Here is a 20,899-nt window from a genome sequence, read left to right as displayed (position 1 = left end):
ACAGTTAGGACTGGACATGGAACAATGGACTGGTTCCAAATTGGAAAGGAATTTGTCAGGCTGTATATTGTCACCTTGCTTATTTAACTTGTATGCAGAGTACATCAGGCAAAATGCCAGGCTGGATTAAGCAAAAGCTGAAAGAAATATCAGATTGCCGGGAAAAATATCAACAACCTCAGATATGCAGATGTCACCACTCTGCAGAAAGTGAAAAGGAAATAAAGAGCCTCTTGATGAAGGTGAAAGAGGAGAGTGAAAAAGCAGGCTTAAACCTCACCATTCAAAAAATGAAGATCATGGTATCTGGTCCCATCACTTCATGGCAAACAGATGGGGAAACAATGGAAACAGTGACAGGCTTTATTTTCATTGGTTCCAAAATCACTGCAGATGATGATTGCAGCCATGAAATTAAAAGATACTCCTTGGAAGAAAAGCTATGACTAACCTAGACAGCATATTAAAAAGCAGAGACATTTCTTTGCTGACAAAGGTCCACCTAGTCAAAGCTATGGCTTTTCTAGTAGTTGTGTATGGATGTGAGAGCTGGACTATAAGGAAAGCTGAGTTCCGAAGAATCAATGCTTTTGAACTGTGGTGTTGGAGAAGACTCTTAAGAGTCCCTTGGACTGCAAGGAGATCAAACCAATCAATCCTAAAGGAAACCAGTTCTGAATATTCATTGGAAGGGCTGATGTTAAAGCCGAAGCTCCATACTTCGGCTGCCTGATGAGAAGAGCTGACTCTTTGGAAAAGACCCTGAAGCTGGAAAAGACTGAAGGCAGGATGAGAAGGGGACAACAGAAGATGAGATGGATGGATGGCATCACTGACTCGATGGACATGAGTTTGAGCAAGCTCTGAGAACTGATGATAGAGAAGCTTGCAGTGCTGCAGTCCATGGGGAAGCAAAGAGTCAGACATGACTATGTGACTGAACTGAACTGAACTGTATTAAATATTGGCATGTTTTCCATATTAATTTTACCTGTATATATTATAAGATCATTTCAGATCTAGAAAAAAAATCTCTAAGACTAAGTAATATATAAGAATAGAAAGAAGCCAGTGTGAGATCTTTAACAATAATTAGTGGTCTAAATATCTCTCAATTCTGTCCCCCTGCCTCCTCTCCATCCCTGCTGTCACTGCCATAGTTCAAGCATGATTCTTCTTACTAACCTCTTTGCCTTAAGCATCACTGTCCTCAATCCATTGTTCACTCTGCTGCAGTGTGATCTTCCAGCACGCAAATCTGAGTCTTTAACTTCTTTGCTCATATATCGTCAGGAGACCTACATTGCTTTCAGTAAAAAATCTAAACAATCTAGTTTGGGGGACCAAGACTTTCTAAGGTGGTTCTTGCCCACCTATGCAGCCTCACTTCCAGATAACTTCCACCTTCATTTTTAGCTCCAGAGATTACAGAACTGATTTTCCTCCAGCTCCTTAGATATGTCTTACTCTTCTTTTCGTCTCACTTCTGTGAGTAATTCTGTCTGTCTGAAACACCCTTTCTTCTTGTCTACCTGCTAACTGCTTGCTCATCCCTCAAGTTTCAGCTGTGTGAAGCTCCCCTGGAATTCCTGGGCAATTCCCGAGCAAAGCTTAGGATCTCCCTTGTGTTTCCACTGTACTTTATAATGTCTTCGATAAAGCAATCAGCTCAATATATTTTTGAGTCACTCAATGTATTTTAATATTTTTTTACATGCCTGCCTCCTTACAACATTGTAAGACTCTTCAGGGCAGAAGCTGGATTGTCCCAGCTTTGAGATGCCCAGCATAACACCTAATACATAAAAGGTGTGTAAAATATTTGATCAGTGAGTAGTGAGTAAGGGAATGAATGGATCTGGTACCATTTTCTTCCTCTAAACCAAACACAAGATTTTTCAAAATGCCACATCTCAGCTATGATCTGAGCTGGAGTGGGAATGCTTACAGCTGCACGTCTTAACCAGATGATATGCTTTCAAGAGACCACCCATCTGCATAGAACACAAACACAAATAAAGGCTGAGGTTTAGTGCACAACAGCTCCTAAAGCGGGAAGCACAGGAAATCACTTGAGATTTAAGAAACAGAAAGAAGAGGAGTTAAAAGAAAGCAGAATAACTCAGAGATAAATGGATTTGCCTTGGATTACGAAAAACAACAACAACAACAAAAAAACACACACACATAAGAAGTTTGCCCTATTGAACTTTTTCCTATGGAGCTGGACCTTTCTTTAGTCCATTCTAGGCCCCTCTTCACAGCCAGTGGCCCTGTATGAACCTGCTGCTCCCATCACTAGCAATAGTGGTTTTCCTCATAGAGCTTTCAGTCAATTTTCTCCTGTTTCCAGAAAAATGCCTACTAAAATCATCGCAAAAAAGAAGTGACCAACGTGAGCTTGTCACTTCCCTCCAGGAGAATCTTTGCTTGATGTAACTTTCCTCTCAACCTCCACCAGGTAGAAGGCATGTAGACACAAGGTGACTTACTCTATTTCCAGGAAACAGAGATGCTTATTTTCTTTCCTTCACAAACATATAGAGGACCTATTTCTGTGTATTGACCAAAGCCTGCTTTCCTTTAGACTTGTAGGTTGGTAAAATAGGCTGGAAAGGTTGGCATATTTTAAAAAGTATGGTTACAAAATCCATACTAATAATCAAGTAAATAGAAATAAAAATAATTAAAAAGAAAAGGCAAATTATTTTTACAAAATTGTAACTGCTAACCAGAGTGTAAAAGATCACTTTTGAGGTTAAAGATATATTTTCATGGACAGTGTACAAGATAGTGTTATCAGTGATTTTAGAAAGAGGATGTGTTAATCGAGATAAAACGTATTTTCAGATAAAAGTTTTGTTCTTCATTCCTAAAAGAATGTGTAAGCAATACTGAATACAGTGACTGCTTCAGAAAGAAACATATTAAATGTAAACAATGATTCACACAATTACAAAACTGTAAGTTGCTCAGTTGTGTCCAGCTCTGCAATCCCATAGACTGTAGCCTGCCAGGCTCCTCTGTTGATGGGATTTTCCAGGCAAGAACGTTGGAGTGGGTTGTCATTCCCTTCTCCAGGGGATCTTTCCAACCCAGGGATTAAATCCAGGTCTCCTCATTGCAGGCATATTTTTTACCATCTGAGCCACCAGAGAAGCTGCACAATTATAAAGGGAAATAGATTCCACTCAAGAATTATGACAGTATACTAGCAAGATAAGAGAAAATTGGGTTCATAAAAATAGATAATTTTATAAATAGACTACTCATTCATTCACAAATACTTATTCATTGTCAGCTGTGTGTCAAAGGCTATGAAAGCGTCTAGGAGTACTAAACTTACAGACACACTCCTGGTCTCAAGGTATAGCCTAGTGACAAAAGAATACCACCAAGAGTAACAGTACTACATGGCTAAAAATTAGTAAAAGCAGGAATTCAGAGTGTGGCTTTACATCCTCACTGTTGTCACTACACTATGAGAGTTCAGGCAAGTTACTTAACCTCTCTGTGCCTCCATTACCTTCTCTTTAATGCAGTAGTTATAATATTACTTTCCTCATAGTGTTGTGAAGACTTGCAAACTGCTTAACCTAAGTATATGCTGCTGCTGCTGCTAAGTCTCTTCAGTCGTGTCTGACTCTGTGCAACCCCCATAGACGGCAGCCCACCAGGCTCCTCCATCCCTGGGATTCTCCAGGCAAGAACACTGGAGTGGGTTGCCATTTTCTTCTCCAGGGATCTTCTTGACCCAGGGATCGAACCCAGGTCACCTGCATTGCAGGTAGACTCATCTGAGCCATCTGGGAAGCCCCAGGACTATCCAGTCCAAGAAAGGACTGCTGCTGCTGCTGCTGCTAAGTCACTTCAGTCGTGTCCGACTCTGTGTGACCCCATAGACGGCAGCCCACCAGGCTCCCCTGTCCCTGGGATTCTCAAGGCAAGAACATTGGAGTGGGTTGCCATTGCCTTCTCCAATGCATGAAAGTGAAAAGTGAAAGTGAAGTCACTCAGTCATGTCTGACTCTTAGTGACCCCATGGACTGCAGCCTACCAGGCTCCTCCGTCCACGGGATTTTCCAGGCAAGAGTACTGGAGTGGAGTGCCATTGCCTTCTCCAATGTAAGTATATGGCACATGGTAAATTAGCAATAATTTATCAGACCTATGACATAATGAGGTAGATTTGCTGTTATGGAGTTATGTGCACCGCACTGCATCTTGGCAGCAAGAATGAGCTGGAAGGTGAGTGGTTCTGTCTCTATTGTCTCTGTGGTGGAGTCAGGAGATGGTCTTCAGCTTTTGAGGTGCAGCTAAGAGCTTTGGTAGGTGTTTGTAAGTTGAAGAAAAGATGAGCATTCTAGTGAAGGAAGAAGCAGGGAGGAAGGCATGGAGACATGAGAGAGGGTTATGAGTTGGGGATCCACAAGTGCCTTTGTATTGTCAGAGCATGGCCTGAGAGAGAGGATGTGGCAGGAGATGAGGCTGGAGAAGGAGGTGGAGGATAGAATGAATATGGCCTTGGGTGCCTTGCAAAGCGATTCAGACTATGTGCTATATACAAAGGGAGCCAATGCAAAACTCAGAGTAGGACTCAAAAGGATTTGTGTACAGAGACATAACAGTGAGGAAGATCTATTTAAGAAGGATGAGCTTTTGCGATGACGGCTTAAATAATGAGGTTCTGACCATGGAGGCAGAAGAGGCATGTATGAGACATTTAGAGGTAGTGTAGGTAGGGCTTGTGGTTGATTAACTGGATATGCAGAGCAGTGGGTCAAGGAGTAAACACAGATAAAATCCAGGTTTTTATTTGACCAGTTGTGGACATAGCAGTACCATTACCAGGAAAAGAAACAAGAGAAGGATTAGGACTAGGACGCAAGATGCTGAATTCTATTTCAACATATTTCAATTCAGTACCAGGACACTTCTCTCCAGACTAAGAGCTCTTTTTGTCCTGGTTGACAGATAGAAGACAGAGACTCATTTGACCTCAGAATCTTCACTTTTGTCTGTTTTGTTTCTCAGTACATCTGACAAGTAATCATAGGCATTAGGTATATTATAATATAAGCAGAAAATTTACACAAAAGATTTTCAACAGTACCTTCTAACTCTATCCCCTCTATCACAATAACTTATATCCCATTTTATCCTCAAAAAAAGCAACAAGAAAGGAGGCTTCCTATGTTTCTGTTAGGGACCTTTTGTTCTTTATAGATTTATCATGATCTACACCTCCAATGGTAGATCTATACCTTCAGTGGACTTCCCTGGTGGTTTAGCCGGTAAAGTGTCTGCCTACAACGCAGGAGACCCGGTTTTGGGTCTCAATCACTGCTCGATCCCCGGGTTGGGAAGATCCCCTGGAGAAGGAAATGGCAACCCACTCCAGTACTCTTGCCTGGAAAATCCCATAGACAGAGGAGCCAAGTAAGCTAGAGTCCATGGGGTCGCAAAGAGTTGGACATGATTGAGCAACTTCACTTTTCACACCTCCAATAATTACATCAAAATTGTCAGTCATCCTAGACTCGTGTGTACCACATTCCATCTTATTTCTTAGGATGTGTTTTCTAACATCCTGTAATCAGATACTAAATATCTTAAGTTGTATGGATTATATTTATAGATTTCCCAGGTAAAGAAATCTAGGTGCTATAGAGAGAGTCATACATACATGGAAAACAAACTACGGTTACCAAAAGGGATAGCAGGATAGAGGGGTGATAAACTAGGAGTTTGGGATTAACATATACATACTACTATATATAAAATAGGTAAACAACAGGACCTACTCTATAACACAGGGAACTAAACTCAATATCTTAAAAACCTATTATGGAATGAATCTGAAAAAGGCTATATATTCACATTGCTGTACATTTGAAACTAATACAATATTATAAATTAACTATATTCAATTAAAAAAAGATTAAAACAAAGAGAGAGTCATAAAAGTTGTAAAATGCAGAGAAAGGAACAATGTACTTTAGTTGAAGAAAAGTCTACCATGAGTTATTCAACTTTAACCAGACTTCTTGCTTAAACCAGAAGAAACAGTAGGAAGAACTCATTAAACACTGTGGTTTCCAGTTTGAATACTAGTCCTTTGAAAGTAACAGTGCTAAGTTTCAGGTGCTTATGGCACGTTCAGGTGTCTAATTTAAAAATTCTGGAGCTCAGAAGAGAGATCTGGGCTAGCTGTATAGAAGGCTGAGGTGCCTGAAGTTATGGATGAGAGACAGAAGAAGAGAGGTCAACTTCAAAGCTCCAGGGAACTCAGATACTTATTGGGTGGATTTGGAAGATAAACCCACAAAAAAAGCTGAAAATGAACACCCAGAGCAGTAGATAAGGAAAGAGTCTGGAGTGATGTCATGGGAACTAAGGGAAGTGATGTTTCAGAAAGCAAGGTTGAACTTCACAGATGGACCAAGTAACATGAAGACAGAGAAGGATATATTAATTTCTGTTAAACAAAATTGTTCATATACATACATACTTGTATATGTTAACATACAAAGCTTAATATTTTGCTTGAATATTGGTGTTTTTGTGCTGTTACAGTTTATTTGGAACAGACAGTAAACTCCCCAGAACTGTTGTGGGTCTCGTAAAGGAAATATGCATGGTGTTAATACTTTATATAATTCTTTGTTGATATGTATAAGAATTTAATAATGCACCCATGTATTGTTTTTTTTAACCCCAAGTTATTCTAAATTACTTTAGATATTGAGACATTTTATTTACTGATTCACTTTCTTTTTTCCTCCTTCTTTTGGTACTTAATTATCTAGTCCCTACTAGATTTAAGGCAGTAATTCTAGGTTTCAGTGTAGAAACAGGAATAAGACCAGAAACCTGCCCCAAAGTTTTTACTAACCTTTCTCCCCCTCAAATCCTCCCTTCTTTGAACATGATATTTTCTTGTTGTTTTGGTCACTTGATTTCCCAATAAGTTGTAGTAATTTTTATTGCTATCAACTAAAAACAAATGGCATCACTGACTCAATGGATGTGAGTCTGAGTGAACTTGGTGATGGACAGGGAGGCCTGGTGTGCTGTGGTTCACGGGGTCACAAAGAGTCGGACACGACTGAGTGGCTGAACTGACTGAACTGAACTGAAAAAAATAAGTAGGCTGGCCTTACTTATACTCATTAATTAATATTGGCTGTTTTAATTTCAACAAAAAATAGATATACATTATAACTTTATTGCTATTTGATTTTGCATTTAAAAAATTCTAGCAATATAATTTCCCCCTATATTTATCATTGTGATTGTATTTTTTCTTATGTGAATTTTATGTTTATATTCTTTAGTCATTTATATGTTGGGGGTCTCAATATTTCTACCAATTGTATGAACTCCTTGCAATAATGTAGTTATTAATCACTTGTCATATTTTCATATTTTTACCATACCTTTATAAAGGCTTATCTCATAACTATGGAAGAGAGGCTTGTATTAGTGTTTTAATCTTGAAAGTCTACAAGCTATACTTATAAAGAATATTCAAGAAAAAATGAATTAAAAGTTGGACAAACTATGCAATCTTATGTAATTTTACATAATTTTTTTCTACAGACTTTCTTTAATCAAAGCAGAACAGGTTATAAAATTTATCTATGCTTGCTTACTGTTCTGGTGTGCCTTATTAAACTGTTGACAGTTCCCAAATTGAAACATACAATAAACAAGGGTGGTTTGTGGCATTGTGGCTATCAGATAAGTTACATTACATTTTATTCTAATGTTAGTGTTCTATAATACCTAGACTTTTTCTGAAAGCACTGTCTCTCAGAAAAAAAAAGCCACATCCAATTTGTAAAGACTAAATCTTTCAGATTGTGAAACTGATTAACAAGGTTTCATACAGTTCAATTTCATATATAAAACTTGGTTCTTTTTAAATTATAATCTAATGTTTATAGTCTTATAATGGGGCAAAATACTGATGTTTTTAATTTTCTTCAGTGTGTCATCTTTTGCCAACAAACAACATAATTACATTAAGCAAAAGAGTAACTCCGTTTTGTAAACACACTTAACAGGAATGTGGGAAAATTAAAACACTGTTTGTCTGTTAAAATAAATATTATCAAAAAGATAAGAAATAACAAGTGTTGGTGAAAATGCAGAGAAAATGGGCCATCTGTGCACCTTTGATGGGAATGTAAATTGGAGTAGCCACTACGGAAAACAGTATGGAGGATCCTTAAAAAATTTAAAAAAGAACTATCATATGATCTAGCAATTCTATTCTGAGTATTTATCCAGAGGAAATGAAAATAGTAATTTAGAAAGATATATGTACCCCCCTGTTCACTGCAGCATTATTTACAATAGTCACAATGTGGGAGCAACCTAAGTGTCCATTGACAGATGACTGGATAAAGAAAATGTGGTCTATATGTGTGAGTGTGTGTGCGTGTGTGTGTGTGTGTGTGTGTGTATTTAGCCGTAAAAAAGAAGGAAATCTTGCCATTTGTGACAACATGGATGGATCTTTAGGGTATGATGCCAAGCGAAATGTCAGACAGAGAAAGATAAATTACCACATGATCGCAATTATATGTGGAATCTTAAAAAACATCATAGATGCAGAAAACAGACTGGTAATTGGCAGAGGTGGGGTTAAGGTTGTGGGCAAAATGGGTGAAGGGGGACAAAAGGTATAAGCTTTTAGTTATAAAATAAATAAGTCATGGGATATAATATACAGCATGGTGATTACAGTTAATAATAATGCATTGTATATCTGAAAATTGCTAACAGAGGAGATCTTAGAAGTTCTCATGACAAGAAAAAAACTGGAACTATATATGGTGACAGATTTTAAACAGACTTATTGTGATGATCAATTCACAATATATACAAATATTGAATCACTCTGTGGTATACCTGAAACTAATATAATGTTATATGTTAATTATCTCTCAATAAAAAAGGTTGTTAATAAGTGACACAAAAAATTAAGTGGGACAGTTAATTGTTATGTCTAAAATAATCTTTTATTCAAAGTACTTCCCAAATTATTTGGCAGGGAGTAAGAGAAAGAATAATGGAAAAAAAGGTTTAAATGAATACCAGATTCTACATTCAGAAGGAAAGGCAGAATCAGAAAACTCAATATTTTTGCAACTCTCAACTAAATGACTGATTTAGGCAAGGATCATCAATTAATGCTCAAATCATTGACTGAAAGGATGTTGAGAAACAGGGAACTCATGTGGTCTCAAAGGATCACATCATGGATTATTTATTAAATAAGTAGGAAAAATACAGTTCTAATGAAACAGCACCTAGGTAGTAGTTTTGCAGAAAATGTTTACCTAGAATCCAATCATAAGGAACAATCAGAAAAATCCAGAATGTAAGATATTTTATTTAATGGCTGGCCTGGGATTCTTGAAAGGTAAAATTTAAAGAAAGAAAAAGAAAGGCTAAAGAGACATGACAACCAAATGCAATGCATGAACTCTGGGGACTGGATAAAAAGAAAATCTGAATACTGACTCTATATTATATAGTATGGTACTACTGTTAATCTTAGGTATCATATTGTATATACAGAGGACTATATAGCTACATAGGGAAGTGTCCTAGGAAGATGCATATAGAATATTTAGAGGCAAAGCATCATGATATCAGAGACTTATTTTCAAATGGTCCACGCTACACATATGAATTAAAAAAATATATATATATATATGTGTGTGTGTGTGTGTGTGTATATATATATATATATATATTCCCTGGTAACTCAGTGGTAACGAATCTGCTTGTTAATGCAGGAGGTGCAAGATACACGAGTTTGATCCCTGGGTCAGGAAGATCTCCTGGAGAAGGAAACAGCAACCCACTCCAGTATTCTTGCCTGGAAAACCCCATGGACAGAGGAGCCTGGCAGGCTACAGTCCATGGGGTCACAAAGAGTTGGACAGGACCTAATGACTGAACAACAACAGCAACATATACACATAGAAAACTATATTCTTACATAAATATAAAGGATATGTAAGTGTTCATTATACCATTTTTTGAACTTGTCTATAGATTTGAATGTTTTCAAAATAAAGAGTTGGGGGAGGTATGTTTTCTGTTTACGTCAGTGATAGTCTAAGGCTGGAGTAGTATGACTCAGTCATATAGTAAGTACACACAAACACACATACTACTTCAACATTTGGTAACTAGTTCATTGCTGATGTGTATCTATATCAGCTAAACAATCCAGATGTAAAACCAGGGGGAAAAAGAATAGTTTTAAAGGCTTTGTCTGCTCCCAGCTATCTGGTATACACGCATGTCTTCCTGGCAGTGTGCAGTATTCCCTCCTACTACTCCCAGTGACCCCAGACTGAACTACTTCCCAAACAACTCACACTTTCCAAATAAAGCCTTTGTTCATGCTGCTTTCTCAGTCTGAAACACGGTTCCTATTACTTTACTTGTCAAAATCTTACCCAGTCTTTAAGGCTTAATTCAAATTCTTCTTCCTCCATGAAAGTTTCTTCTAGACTCACACCTCCTCCTTCCAACTAAAATAAATCACTCCCTGCTCTGTGGTCCCTATACCTCTTTTGAAACACATCCTCATTCCTTTTTGCATTATTGTCATTTATTCCCTGTAAGAGGGAAAGTTTTGTTTAATAGTGTTGCATAGGATAACGTCTATATTCCAGAATAATGCTCAAGGCCCTCATGATATGGTGCCTGCTTCCTTTCAAATCTTAAGTCTTGACACTCCATTCTATAGACATGATACCGGAGCTATGCGTGTTTAGTCATTCAGTCATGTCTGACTCTTTGAAACCCCATGGACTGTAGCCCTCCAGGCTTCTCTGTCCATGGGATTTCCCAGGCAAGAATACTGGAGTTGGGGGATGGGGAGAGAGGTGGGAAGGCAGTTTGGGGGAGGAGGGGGCATATGAAGACCTATGGCTGATTCATGTTGATGTATGGCAGAAACCATCAAAATTTTATAGAATAATTATCCTCCAATTAAAATTAAAAATAATACATCAATGGGTTGCCATTTCCTACTCCAGGGGATCTTCCTGACCCAGGGATCAAACCCTCATCTCCTGCATTGGCAGGTAGATTCTTTACCACTGAGCCACCTGAGAATCCATCAGAGCTATAATATAAGTCAATTTTCCACCAGGGACTCCTGATCCCTCAATTCCATGGCCTGTTGAGGAGACAAGTGCTCCCCAGGATACCTATGAATTCCTAAGGCCTTGTATTCTCATATAATCTGCAATGCTAGTGACTTCTCCAGGCTACCACATATTTGCTTTCCTCTGCATTTTAACTGATTATAAAATTTAGTCCCTTCAAAGTTTTGGCAAAATAAAACAGAACCTTTCCTGCAAAGCATTCTTGAGTTTGGCTTACTTTTAAAAGAGATGAAGGAGGATTTACATTCTCATTATACTACAAATTTCCTGGAAATTTAAGTATCCACTTTCCTTCTTATTTTTGTCTTATCTTCCCACTTTCCTCTTTCCATCCCTCCCAGAAGTAAAAGTTTGGCACAGCCAATTCCCAGGACTCCTCCCTCAAACAATTAACAAGGAATTAGACAAAACAAAAACAAAACCTTGTAGTTTCTTCCTAAGAGAAATTCTTTGACCAGCTTTTCATATAATTTTTAAAAAATCCATGTAAATCTAATCATGCCATACTATACAGTTTCATACATACACCATACTATTTCATACTTTAATGCTTTTGCGCATTCTGCTCCTTCAGCCTGGAACTTTCTTCCCTCTGTAGTTTACTTGGCAAATTATACTTCCCCACTCATGACTCTCCCTCATAACTCTCCCCCAATCTTCTCTAATCCAAAATAGTGGCTTCATCTTTCCTCTTTGGTTTAATCACTGTGCACAATATTTACCTTCACAGGGTTGTAGCAGTCTATTTTAAGTACGTCTTCAATGCCAGACTATGGACTCCTTGAGGGTAGACACTGCACCTCACTGACTTTTATACTCCCAGCTTCTATCCCAGAGCCTGATCAATATCATACATGCTAATTAAATATTTATCAGATGAATAATAAATTAAGAATGAATGAATTTTCTCTAGACCTGAGAATCAAGACTTCTAAGGCATAAAGAAAGACTGTAAAATGTTGGAACCATCATTTGCTTCAGAGAACACCTTCTAATTTGGAGCATTTATAAATTTCAGTGCCAAGGCTTATTATCTGTCCATAGTCTGTTAAATGTCATACTTAGCAAGTATACTTCATTATAGTTCATTTAAAAATTTTCTAACATGGCCTACATAGAAGCAATAAAAAGTGAAAACTTCAGAGAAACTATTTAGAGATAGTTTCATAAAACACATTCCACACAGAATAATAAAACATGTTTAGCTTTCATGCATTGGAGAAGGAAATGGCAACCCACTCCAGTGTTCTTGCCTGGAGAATCCCAGGGACGGAGGAGCCTGGTGGGCTGCCGTCAATGGGGTCGCACAGAGTTGGACACAACTGACGCGACTTAGCAGCAGCAGCAGCTATTATCAAGCATAGGGCAAAGAGAAAAACTGCATTGCTTACTTGATATTTTTGTTCAAACAATTTAGTTTCTGTTGGGAGAGTATCTAAATTCCTATTCTTTTAACATGAATAAAACAGCATCCACATCTGGAACCCAGACCACATGTGATGGCTTCACAGAGTTCGCCCATTCTTTGTTTTGAAACAATGAGACAGAAAATATAATGTGTTCCTAGGAAAGGAATCCACATTTGCAATGAAATGAAAAGAATAAATGGGGTCATTTTATTTTTGTGTGGCGTACAGAACTGTTAAATGAAATTAGAAATTGTAATTTAACAGTGACTTCAATCAAGCAGAATTTCAAGTACTCGTCTCTTTGATATGCATTTTGTTTTTGAAAAATAAAAGGCCTAATATTTAAATTGGTTAAAAAAAAAACCCAGCATATAATACTTGCATGACCCATTTTCAATTATAGTCCAAATGTGGTTTTTCTGATTAAAAGGTAAATCAGTCCTGAAAATAAAATGTAAAAAGGACAAATCAGATACCATTTCCAGAATTTTTCCCTGCCAGCCACCTCTGGGACCATAAAAGGAGGAGAAACTGCTCTAGTCTACATAGTCTAGGAAGCATATCTAGGAAATAGAAAAGTAACATGATCCTGAATGCAAAACAGAAGGATGGCATTTATAAGGTACAATAGCCAGTTCCTTAAATGAATGTTGTACCAGTTTAGGAGAATAGGTACTGAGAAATGGGCCAACCAATGAAAGTGAAAGCGAAAGTGAGCCGTTCAGTTGTGTCTCTTTGCCACCCCATGGACTACAGCCCATCATGCCCCTCTGTCCATGGAATTCTCCAGGCAAGAAAACTGGAGTGGGTTGCCAGTATTTTCCAGGGGATCTCCCTGACCTAGGGATTGAATCCGGGTCTCCTGAATTGCAGGCAGATTCTTTATCATCTGAGCATCAACAAAACCACACATTAAAAAAGTGAAGGGCTGAAAGTGAAATCCATTTTTTAAAAATAAAAAGAAACAAAACCTTTAGCCTGAAAAGAGAAACGAACTACATTCTAAAGGAGATCAGTCATGGGTGTTCTTCGGAAGGAATGATGCTAATGCTGAAACTCCAGTACTTTGGCCACCTCATGCGAAGAGTTGACTCATTGGAAAAGACTCCAATGCTGGGAGGGATTGGGGGCAGGAGAAAAAGGGGATGACAGAGGATGAGATGGCTGGATGGCATCACTGACTGACTCGATGGACGTGAGTTTGAGTGAACTCTGGGAGTTGGTGATGGACAGGGAGGCCTGGCATGCTGCAATTCATGGGGTCGCAAAGAGTCAGACACGACTGAGCTACTGGACTGAACTGAACTGAACTGAGTGAATAATTATCTGTCTATGGGCCTTTACATAAAGATGTGTTTCTTCTCCCTCCAAGCAATTAAATATAAAAAAGAGCTAAAGATTTTCAGATTTTAGGCTAAACATAAATGAGAATTTATTGATAAATAGATTCATTAGCCACATGAAGTGTTTTCAAATAAAATAAAGCTGTAAACTTAGGCAACTGAAGATTTCTTTACATTGATTCATGTAACATTTACCTGAAAACAGGAGGCAAGATAAGAAGTTTTCTGGTTCTAGGATTTGTAATACTTTTTGTAAAACGTTAGAGATAACCTGAAAATTTTATTTAATAATGTTGCCTAACCAAAGTGATTGTATGATTAAGTCTAAAGAAAAATAAAACAGAAGCTATATATTTTTAGTTTGCATAAACTTTTGTTATCTTATTGGAAATACCCCTTCTATACTAATGTATCATCAAATAATCTTTATATTAAACATTTTTAGGGTTTGATGACACTTTCCAGACATAGAAAATTAAAGGAACTTTCTGTGTCTGAGTGTGATAAAATCACCGATTTTGGAATCCAGGTAAGATAATTATGTTTTTTTTCGTTGTTGCTTTTAAAGAATTAAGATTGAAAATTAAGCGCAAATTGAATAACCTTTGTGGGTAACAATAGGAAAAAAAAAAGAAGCGTAATGAAACCAATAATACGTATGTGATCTTGGTTGAGCCAGGATCACTCTGCCTTTAGTCAGGTCTCCACAGCCCGAGGTGATTGAGAGGATTTGCTTTCCCATGTTTTCCTGTCTACCCTCTCCCTTCCAGATGTCAGACTCATAGGATAGACAGGGATAGGTTGACATTTTATTTGGAGAATAATGAACTGCAATGTGGTAAAAGTCTTCTCATATTAAAATAGAAATGTTCTGTAGAAAGAAATGTTATATCATCTAACCATGAGAATTGGGGGAGTCTGAAAAATTACACCAGGTACTTAACAATTAGGGACTAAGCTATTCAAACATAATTGGTAGCATACTTTGCCAGGATGGAAAGCATGAGATAAGTAATTGGATAAGATAAATGATTATATGCTTAAATGGTACTTTAAGAACTCATGAGAAGTAAATTTCCTAGACTTGCTGTTGAGTGATAGGAAGTCATAAAGTAGTTATTGTGAGCAAGCCACACATGGTGTTTATCACAACATTAAGCATCTCAATTTGCTGTTAAAAGAAGACAACTGAAATCATATATCATACTTGTATTGAACTAGGGCAAAATCTGGTTACTGATTAGTAAAAGAGTAGAAGATAGCATTTTTAAAAGGAACTAATAATCTAGGAATGTGGAAACTGTTAAATGCATTGGAAACCCCATTTAAAGTATCCTGAGAGTTCAGAAACCCCAGTATTTATGAAAATCTGGGATTAAACTCAGAAAAATAATTTAAATACAAACTCTTATTGACATAAAAGAAGTCATCTCACATGTAGAAAGATACTGCAAATATTAGCTGAAAAGTCCACCAGAGCATGGCGACCTGAAGTTAAGCTGTGTTCCATAAATTTGAAATGAAATTTTCAAGAAGTTCTAACATAACTAATAGGAGAGTGTTAAAACATTATATGAACTGTTGGGCTACAGAGAGTGCCAGGTCAAATGGTGTTCTAGACTTTAGCATAGAATTTCACCATTCTGAAGCTGAAGGGATCTTAGAATCACCTAAACCATCTCTGTAATTTTACAAGTGAGGAAACTAAGGCCCAGAGGGCTTAAACAGTCCAAAGTCCTATGCCTTCTCAGCAAACTAATCTAATTTTACAGAAATGAAGAGTAGAAACAGAGAACTGCTGTTCTAAATGGTTGATGGTCAACATAACCTAGTGGGAAAAATTGTTTTCCAACGATTTTCACTGTACTTCATTGTATCGGGACAATGTAATGGTACTGAACAGGAGAATGTAACCCTGATAAGAAGTCTCCTTTAAAAAGAAGGGAAGGAAAAGAAAAAAAAAAAGTCTCCTTTAGTAGGCAATAATGTCAAACAATGTGAACTTCTCCCAGTTTCAGATCCTGGTTGCCAAATTTCTAGCCGGTTCCTAAGAAATCTACCTAGTAGTACGTTCAACTGTATAAAGAGGTAAAAAGAACAAACACTTTTTCAAAGCAAAGATCCCAGAGAGGACCAACAACTTGCATAGGGCAAGACTGTAACTCTACAATAACAAAAGGGGTTATAATGCGTGTAACCTACTAGAAGAAAAAGCCAACAGGTTCCTCTAAGGTTAAATAAACCATGATTTATGTATTGCAGTTCATTTAAGGATTAAACATGAATTTACATAAAACTTTATCCATGAATATGATCTAGTCAAGCATTCAAAAGGTCTTTAACAAGGCAACAGAATAAAGGTTATTAAAATTAAATAGGTATTAACATTTCTAATATTGGGTTATATTTCCTTCATGGTGATCAATTACATTTGATCAATAACTACAAATCATTCGGAAGTATTAAAACCCCTTATGGTGATGACATATAAGACCTCTTAATATCCATCACTATTCATTTAAAAGTGCTTCTTGGAATGAAAGAGTGCTGACCGAAGTTTGAAGCTAAGTATCAGGAAGCCAGTGCTTCCTGCCGTGGCCTTTTTATTTTCCCTCTTGGGAGCCTGAAAATCATACTATTTTTAGGTGCTCTGAGATTTTAGATGAAAAAGTTTACCTATATGCTAACTGTATGATCATATAGCTGAGTTTGGTATAGCTTTTAAAAATGTAGTCTTTTATTGATGTATTGATTCCAGTGATCTAAAAGAAAAGATGGGGAATACAGGAGCATGGAAATACAGAATTATTTAATTATCAGTTGCACAAGATTGGCTGTTTTATTCAAGTTCATGAAAAAAAATTTTTTTTCTCTTTCTCATCATCCCTTTTTTTCTCCTCTCCTCCCTGCTTTTGGAGTGTATGTGATGTGTGTGTATGTGTATGTGTGTCTGTATGCTCACACTGAAATGCTGTGACTTTTCAATCTCTTTTTACCTCTTCCAAGGTTTCAAGGTTTACACTAATGGGCATGTGTAATCTTTCTCCTCCTTCCCTCCTCCAGCCTAATTATTAAGTTCCAAAAGAGATGAAATAAAGAGGGAGGAGGCGAAAGTGATACATAAGCCAATTTCATGATTCTTTATCTGGATTTGAAACAAACATGATTAAATTGAGATGTTTAGATTATCCTAAATTTATCAGGAAATCTCTTCTTATTTAGAAGGTAGGGGACTCTCTTTTTGGCATAAGACATTGAAAACTACATAATGATTTAATGAGAAAAAGGAGACCATAAGCATTTTTATCCTGGCTTGGTTTTGCAAGAGTCATGAACATAATAAGAATAAAAAATTACCTCATTTTAGTTTTACTGGAAACCACAGCATATGAAGTTTGAATATCTGGAGCCTCAGATGTATTGACTTTTTAGGATCTGGTTTTAATTACTTTTCCCAACTTTAGTTTTTTCCTGAGAACATTAGACATTCAATGATCACGTTAGGTTTGGTACTCTTGAAAGACACACTCATTTTGGAAGCAATGTCTGATATAGTCATAGCTGGGCATTTCTTAAGAAACTTTTTTCCTTGAGCATCTTGTGAATTTAAATAACAGACCATCAAGTTTGGCAAAAGAATTGGTTTAACTGGGATGTGTGTGTGTGCTCAGTTGCTCAGTCATGTCTGACTCTTTGCAACCCCATGGACTATAGCCCACCAGGCTCCTCTGTCCATGGAATTTTACTGGCAAGAATACTGGAATGGGTTGCCATTCCCTCTTCCAAACCCAGGGATCAAAGCTGTGTCTCCTATGTCACCTGCTTTTGGCAGCAGATTCTTTACCAATAGCACCACCTGGGAAGCCCCTTTAACTGAGATGCTATGGTACAAATATATTAGTTTTGTTCTATTAAGTTGTTTGAATAGAACCAATGGAATAAATAAAATTATTTAGTCTAACTGCTTTTTACACTCCCTTAACCTGGTGACTCAGATGGTGAGGAAACTGCCTGCAGTGCAGGAGAAAGTGAAAGTCACTCAGTCGTGTCTGACTCTTTACAACCCCATGGACTATACACAGTCCATGGAATTCTCCAGGCCAAAATACTGGAGTGGGTAGCCTTTCCCTTCTACAGGGGATTTTCCCAGCCCAGGGATCAAACTCAGGTCTTCTGCACCGCAGGTGGATTCTTTACCAGCTGAGCCACCAGGGAAGCCCAATTATTGAGTATATGTGTGTAAATTAAATATATGTATACATCTTAGTGGTTGTTAGATTACATGAATACGTCAATGTGTGCATATATTTAGTATGCCCAAATTGTGTATAGAGATGTTATAATATTATTTAGTTTAGCCTAATACCAAACAAGATTGCTGGGAGAAATATCAATAACCTCAGATATACAGATGACACCACCCTAATGGCAGAAAGTAAAGAACTAAAGAGCTTCTTAATAAAAGTGAAAGAGAAGAGTGAAAAAGTAGGCTTAAAACTCAACATTCAGAAAACTAAGAACATGGAATCTGGTCCCATCACTTCATGGGAAATAGATGGGGAAACAGTGGAAACAGTGGCAGACTTTATTTTTGGGGGCTCCAAAATCACTGCAGATGGTGACTACAGCCATGAAATTAAAAGACCCTTGCTCCTTGGAAGAAAAGTTATGACCAACCTAGATAGCATATTAGAAAGCAGAGACATTACTTTGCCAACAAAGGTCCGTCTAGTCAAAGCTATGGTTTTTCCAGTAGTTATGTATGGATCTGAGAGTTGGATTATTTATAGAAAGCTTATTAAAGAAAGCTGAGTGCAGAAGAATTGATGCTTTTGAACTGTTGTGTTGGAGAAGATTCTCGAGAGTCCCTTGGACTGCAAGGAAATCCAACCAGTCAATCCTAAAGGAAATCAGTCCTGAATACTCATTGGCAAGACTGATGCTATCGCTGAAACTCCAATACTTTGGCCACCTGATGCGAAGAACTGATTCATTTGAAAAGACCCTGAGGCTGAGAAACATTGAAGATGGGAGGAGAAGGTGACAACAGAGGATAAGATGGTTGGACGGCATCACCAACTCAATGGACATGAGTGAGTATACTCCGGGAGCTGGTGATGGACAGGGAGGCCTGGCGTACTTCAGTCTATGGGGTTGCAATTAGACATGCCTGAATGATTGAACTAACAAACTAACTAATACCAAATAAATTGTGGTCAATATTCAAGGCAAATAAAAACTAGTTTTTTAAGGAATTATCTTTTTGGTTGCTCTCACCTTCTGAGATGGCCCACATTCTGCCTGTGGAGTGTCTTTCTCTCTAAATAAATGTGTTTCTTACCTATCACTTTGTCTCTCACTGAATTCGTTCTGCAGTGAGACATCGAGAACCTGAGCTTCATTAATTCCTGGATCAGGTGTGTGATCTCGGTTTAAAGACCATGGGTTCAAGTCCCAACCTGAGTTCCACGGTTTCAGCTGGTGAGTTGGGGAGGACAGAGATCAGGTACTCACTCCGAGCTGAGTCCTTCCTCAGGAGCTGCTGTATCCCAGGGTAGGCCTCTTCCCTGGATCAGAGGTAATCCAGTTGCTGGTTGATACTATGAGAAAGAGACCCAGCCCTCTTGCTTCAATTTAAGTCAACTTGGAAGAGTCTACCCTTCCGGTTCAAACTGAAAGGATGTGAAACATCTGGATATACTGCAGAATATCTCAAGGGTTCACTCCATCAATGAACAAATGTGGGAGGTATATTGGAAGCCTTGACTAGACATATTTGTTTCAAAGAATGGGAGATAAATCCTGCAAAGCATCAAAGCTCAGCTAAAAGTATATATACACAAAAAAACCTGCATGCAGATGTTTATAGGAGTTCTAGTTAAAATTGACAAAATGTGAAAGCATCCAGCATGTCCTTCTATAGGTAAATAGATAAATAAACATCCAGACAATGGAACATTATTCAGTAATAAAGAGAAAAGAGACACCAAGTCGAGAAAAGACATGGAGGCAGTATAAATGCTATTACTATGAAAGAAGCCAATCTGAAAAGGCTAAGTACTGTATGATTCCAACTATATAACATTCTAGAAAGGCAAAACTATGAAGCCAGTAAAAAGATCAAAACCTGTAGGGGAGGAAGAGATTAATAGGTGGAGCACAGAGGATTTTAAGGGCAGTGAAACTACTCTGCATGATATTATCATGATGAGTACATGTCATTTCACATTTGTCAAAACTAATAGAATGTACAACACCAAGAGGGAACCCTAATGTAAACTATGGACTTTGGGTGATTATGATGTGTTGATACAGGTTTATCAATTGTAATAAACATACCACTCTGGTGGGGCATATGTTGCTAATAGGGGTGAAAAAGTTGGCTTAAAGCTCAACATTCAGAAAACGAAGATCATGGCATCTGGTCCCATCACTTCATGGGAAATAGATGGGGAAACAGTAGAAACAGTGTCAGACTTTATTTTGGGGGGCTCCAAAATCACTACAGATGGTGATTGCAGCCATGAAATTAAAAGACACTTACTCCTTGGAAGAAAAGTTATGACCAACCTAGAGAGCATATTCAAAAGCAGAGACATGACTTTGCTGACTAAGGTCCGTCTAGTCAAGGCTATGGTTTTTCCTGTGGTCATGTATGGATGTGAGAGTTGGACTGTGAAGAAGGCTGAGCGCCCAAGAATTGATGCTTTTGAACTGTGGTGTTGGAGAAGACTCTTGAGAGTCCCTTGGACTTCAAGGAAATCCAACCAGTCCATTCTGAAGGAGATCAGCCCTGGGATTTCTTTGGAAGGAATGATGCTAAAGCTGAAACTCCAGTACTTTGGCCACCTCATGCGAAGAGTTAACTCACTGGAAAAGATTCTGATGCTGGGAGGGATTGGGGGCAGGAGGAGAAGGGGATGACAGAGGATGAGATGGCTGGATG

The 20,899-nt window shown here is 37.9% G+C and overlaps 1 protein-coding gene across 1 annotated transcript in view; it reads left to right on the top strand.

Moving 5' to 3' along the window:
- The window catches only part of FBXL13 (F-box and leucine rich repeat protein 13), a 221,646-nt gene that overhangs the window by 172,689 nt on the left and 28,058 nt on the right, over window positions 1–20,899 (top strand). Inside the window, exon 18 of the mRNA XM_069587823.1 lies at window positions 14,399–14,482. Within this exon, the coding sequence (XP_069443924.1) occupies window positions 14,399–14,482 (84 nt within the window). The remainder of the gene's footprint in view (window positions 1–14,398; window positions 14,483–20,899) is intronic.

Source organism: Ovis canadensis, chromosome 4, assembly GCF_042477335.2.
Source record: "Ovis canadensis isolate MfBH-ARS-UI-01 breed Bighorn chromosome 4, ARS-UI_OviCan_v2, whole genome shotgun sequence".
Classification (NCBI taxonomy): Eukaryota; Metazoa; Chordata; class Mammalia; order Artiodactyla; family Bovidae; genus Ovis; species Ovis canadensis.
This window is presented reverse-complemented; position numbering and strand designations above follow the sequence as displayed.